This window comes from Hyalella azteca, unplaced genomic scaffold (genome assembly GCF_000764305.2).
Source record: "Hyalella azteca isolate HAZT.00-mixed unplaced genomic scaffold, Hazt_2.0.2 contig15667, whole genome shotgun sequence".
Lineage (NCBI taxonomy): Eukaryota > Metazoa > Arthropoda > Malacostraca > Amphipoda > Hyalellidae > Hyalella > Hyalella azteca.
Window position 1 is genome coordinate 191,819 of NW_025945509.1, and position 5,280 is coordinate 197,098.

At 36.6% G+C, this 5,280-nt stretch overlaps 1 protein-coding gene across 1 annotated transcript; it reads right to left on the bottom strand.

Moving 5' to 3' along the window:
- Positions 1-2,285: 2,285 nt before the first annotated feature.
- LOC108676252 lies at positions 2,286-4,831 on the bottom strand. The gene is made up of 5 exons (XM_018164309.1): positions 4,813-4,831; positions 4,444-4,601; positions 3,606-3,766; positions 2,789-2,908; positions 2,286-2,382 (listed from the first exon to the last, which is right to left on the bottom strand). Exons 1-5 carry the CDS (start codon positions 4,829-4,831, stop codon positions 2,286-2,288), a joined length of 555 nt encoding a protein of 184 aa, XP_018019798.1.
- Between the last annotated feature and the right edge of the window lie 449 nt (positions 4,832-5,280).

The following is a 5,280-nucleotide window of genomic DNA, read 5'->3' on the forward strand; positions in this document are numbered from 1 at the left end:
AAAGCCGAGTGGTGTATGTCCGGAGAGATCAAAAGCGTTCGATTCAGGGCTTATTGGTGCACAAAATTGGTGGTGCACGGCTGCGCTCCCACGCTTTTCTGTGGCCGGACTCGCGGCCGGTTTTGAAAAATTCCATCGACCATGAAATGTCTCCTAAACTATTGGACGTGGTTTAATGTAACTTTCACAAGTAATTTGTAGGACCTAACGGTAGCGTTCGGCGTGCTTGCAAGACTTCATTTGTTGTGAGTAAAGATTCTTTAATTCTTTTAATTAAGCTAGATTTTAAATTAAATTTTAAAGATTTTTTTTTTCAGAATTTAGTACTATGCGCTGCACAATAGAAGTTATGATATAATTTTGAAGCTTGCTTGCTGTCTTAGCTTTGGGTCGTAAGAAGATAAATTTGACTTTTGAATTTGACTCAATGTATAGATAAGAAATAACAGAAATAATTAGGGGTCGAAAAGGAAAAAACCATAATGCGAGAAAATTTATCAACACCTGGAGGAAGAGGGATGGAGCTGTAAATTTGAAAGGAATGAAGAAATTCTTAAATGAATAGGTATAGTCCGTATAGATTAATACATGAGAGATTCAGAAGCTGGTCAGGTGGTCGATAACTACATATGGGTGATGAGGATGGAGGAGGTGGTGGTGGTGATGGGAGCCGATCCGGTCGCACAGTAACTCAATACGCACTACATGTACTCCATCACCTGAAAATTGAAGCAAATAATGCATGCATTCCATTAATTTAATTATTACTCTATATTTAAAGTGTGTGTTACTACACATGATTATATAAACAAATTATGTGCATGTTTTTATGAACTTAGCATAAATTAAGGTTTCGCGTTCCTAGACGATTAACCTCATGTAAAAAAATGTATTTTACATTTTGAAGTTTTATCAAGAAACTATAAAACTTATACTGACATTACATAAAGACAAATTCTCCTTACATTGTACTTGACCAGAGAGCATCGGTCGGGCAGGAAACGAGTCCTTTCTTGGCGTTGACTTCCACGTTGGAGCCTGCAACTTTGGCCAGAACCTGGAATTTGTAGCTCTCGATATCGAAAGATCCGTCCGCCTTCACCTGCGCTACGTTCAAATGAACAAAAACTGTAATAACTGATAACTTTAATTCTTCAATTACCAACAAATATCAGAAAATTTCCGGTCAAATTCTCACGCCCGACACCTGCAAACCAAACATTTTGACTCGTAGCGCTGAAATCGGAGAAGATAACTAAGTTTCCAATACCTATCAATCCTAAACACTGATATATTTCATTTACAACATAAATACTAGAATACCTATATAAATTATTAAAGGCATTTAACTTAAACAATAAACCAAGTTTTCTCCTGGCAGTGATAGGTTATGCCACTCAGATGTTGTTTTTTTTTGTGTCCACGTCGAAACCCAAAAGGATTAACTTATCAAAGCACAAAAAGTATTAATAGAGGTACGTAATATCAACATTAATTACAAAGGTTTCCTATGCCCACCTGCCCATTTTTGGTGGCACTTCATGAGCGCCAAGGCCTTGTCGGAATGTCCATTTTTGTCGAGGAGCTCAAGCACACTTGGCCGCTTCATGCCCCCGCCATGCGAGCAGTTGCCGTCTCCCATGCCGTCGTATATATATATAGTGCGCATCTTGGTAATTATCTAGGTGATTAATAAATATAGGTAATAAATAGTATTGTCTGTTTATAGGGGAGTACTTGATGTCACTGTGCCCATCGTGGTGATTATCTAGGTGATTAATTACAATAATTAATGTATAGTGGTGTCTGTTTATAGGCCATTACTTGACGTCGCCGTGCCCATCGTAGTGATCCTTTATTTAGGGACAAGGACTCAACGGGTGAATATAATTTTTGCAACCATCGAAAAGAAACCATATTTGTAGCCATCCTTCCATTGTACTCGTATGTTTTACACGCTAATTTGATCGACTTACAAACACTATCAAAATTTGAGCTTGAAGAGAAAGGTATTAAGTTGGAAATTTTACTAATAAAAAAATTGTATGGAATAAAAATTGAAAAATATAAGATATAAAGCAGCATGTTAGGTGACCTGTAAATTGTGCTATTTAGTGGTATGCGGTCATTTACTGATTTTATTTGAAATCATAGTCGTGCAACGAATCTTTTACAATTTAAATTATGTAAATTCAGTGTAACAAATTTCGTTCAATAACGCACAAATTATATTTCAGTGTAATAAATTCACCCTTGAGAGAATCGATGAGGGAGCGTAGTCCATTTTATTCTGCGATGTCGGCGTCCATCATGGCGCTCATGTGGACTTTATCTTTGCTGGTCTTCAGGGCCATGTAGCAACTACGGCCTTCAGAAGTCATCCTGTGCCGACATTGTGGTGAATAATTCAAGAAATTTCCTATAATAGACTGTATTATTTAAATGAAATACGTTGGCCATTAGGGAGTGCTAACTAATAAATATATTAATCTATTCCCTTACTGAAAATTACTCTCAACATTTTCGTTGCAGTTTTAATTTGAAATTAAAATATCTCAAACTAAGAGTTTTCCCGTATGAAACCTATTAATTGTACAAGAATTTTGTTTTAATAGGCTTGCCTTGTAAATTCAGTTATTTTACGGCTGATAAAACAGCGTTAAAACTTACCGAAAAATGAAACTACTCGATTCGTCTTTCTCCGTGCATGAATAATGATGAATGCATGAATAAATATTATGTATAAAATGAATGCATAAAGTATATAATCATAAATAATTGCACTTACATGTACCCCGTAGGACCTGGGAGAGCGAGAGCTAACGCGGCCATGCATAGCAGGGCGAAGGCTGACCCGCCTGACCGCAACATGTTCAATGTTGATGAAGTTGAAAAAGTTTCGAAATATCTGCATGGTGAACAGAATATTGACAATATATTAATCATGTCTTTAGTTTAATTTACCCATATGAAATTTAAAAATTCACTTAAAAGATGCATATGCAGAAAAATACAGATTATGTTTCGAATAAATAATGACATGAATATAAATTGAACGCGCACGATAAGAAACAAAATTGGACGCTATAAAATTAAATTTTTTAGAATATCCTAATATATCAATTTGTGTTCTATATATTTGTCTCATATATGTGGTTTTGAAAAATATTATATGTTAATTTTATTAAAATTAAGGGAAAAGTAATTAAAAATCTTATAATTGTTTGAAGAGGATGCATGTGACGTCTTCACGTCACATGACATCTTTATCTATAACACTTTATTACAAATGGAATTTTTCAGTATTTACCTATTAATTATAAAGTATTAACTTTCTCTGTTAGAGACAGAACTCTACCTTCAACGTTACAAAGCCTGGAGTATAATACTTGCTCTGTTAGAGACAGAACTCTACCTTCAGCTTTACAAAGCCTGGAGTATAATACTTGCTCTGTTAGAGACAGAACTCTACCTTCAACGTTACAAAGCCTGGAGTATAATACTTGCTCTTTTAGAGAAGTCATGCTCCTCGACGACCTTACGTATAGAAATAATCTACTTCTTATTTTGAAGTTTCATCAAGAAACCATAAAACTTTTTCTGGCATGACATAAAAACAAATTTTCCTTACATTGTACTTGACCAGAGCATCGGTCGGGCAGGAATCCAGTCCTTTCTTGGTGTTGACTTCCATGTTGGAGCCTGCAACTTTGGACAGAAGCTGGGATTTGTAGCTCTCAATATCGAAAGATCCGTCCGCCTTCACCTGTGTCAAGTTCAAATGAATAATGACGTTGACAACTGAGTTTTAGAATTCTTTAATTACCAACAAATATTAATAAATTTCCTGTCAAATTCTCACGCTCGACACCTACAAACTAAGCATTTTTACTCGTGGCGCTGAAATCTTAGAAGTTTTCATTGCCTTCTAAGTTTTCTAAGTTTTCAATGCCTTCCAATCCTAAACTTCGACATATATTATTTACAACAAACATACCAGAATAGCTATCAAATAATTAAAGGTATTTTAACCCTCTACCGCCTGACGCGACTAACCAGACAAATATATTGTCACAAGCCTACTTCCCAAAAAGGATACGTTCTAGTGAGCGTAAAATTATTTGCACTGATGGTTGCCGCCACATCCGACAACTTTAAAATGTTCTCTGTTGCGTACAAACGTCCGCAGGTTGCTACACTCAATAGTTTAAGTATTATTTAAGTTGAAAGTTATCTTCCCGGAGAGTGACATACGGCGGTAGAGAGTTAACTTGGACAATGAACCAAATTTTCTCCTGGAAGTGATAGTTTATGACACTCAAATCTTCATTTTATGTGCTTATATATCGAAGCCCAAAGGATTAATAAGGATTAACTTATCAGAGCCCAAAATGATTAATAGAGGTAATATCATCATTAATTATAAGGGTTTCCAATACCCACCATCCCATTTTTGGTGGCCATGCATTTCATGAGCGCCATGGTCATGTCGGAATGTCCATTATTGTCGAGGAGCTCAAACACACTTGGTCGCTTCATGCCCCAGCCATGAGAGCACTTGCCATCTTCCATGCCGTCGTCGTGCCCATCGTGGTGATTATCTAGGTGATTAATCACTGTAGTTAATATTTAGTGGTGTCTGTTTATACATCGGCTGCAGGATTATCTAGGTGATTAATCACTGTAGTTAATATAAAGTAGTGTCTGTTTATAGACAATTACTTGAGGTCCCATGTCCATCGGGCTGCAGGATTATCTAGGTCATTAATCACTATAGTTAATATAAAGTAGTGTCTGTTTATAGACCATTACTTGACGTCCACGTGCCCATCGTGGTGATAATCTAATTAGGGACAAGGTCTCAAAGGGACAAAGGGTAAATATAAATTTTGGAACCAACGTAAAGAAACCACATTTGTAGCCATTCTTTCATTAATGGCGCAGGGACCCCGAAAGAATTTCGAAGAAACACTTAGATTCAGATCCGCATTCAGATTTTGATTTTGACTTTACGTCCTTGTCCTCGCCGTATTGGTACCTACGTGAAATCGACACTTTTAGACCCACTTTCGTACTTCCAGCCCTGCTACGAAGATGAAATTTTGGCCCATAATAGAGCCTGATTTTAGATTGACGAATCAAAAGTCGGATCCCCAAAATTCCCCATGGGGAAGACACAAATCCCCAAAAACGAATAATTTTTTCAAAAATTCACCAAAAATCAGCCGTTGCTTGCACGCGCCTCTATCTTGGCTCCTTTTCTTCTCATTGGTTGGGGCA

Bases quoted from the DNA above. Each gene is read 5' to 3' on its own strand.
- LOC108676252 (XM_018164309.1), bottom strand. The intron at 3,767-4,443 runs GTGGGTATTGGA...AACTTGACACAG, and splicing joins TGGCCACCAAAAATGGGATG to GTGAAGGCGGACGGATCTTT. The intron at 2,909-3,605 runs GCCAGAAAAAGT...TTCACCATGCAG, and splicing joins AAAATTTGTTTTTATGTCAT to ATATTTCGAAACTTTTTCAA.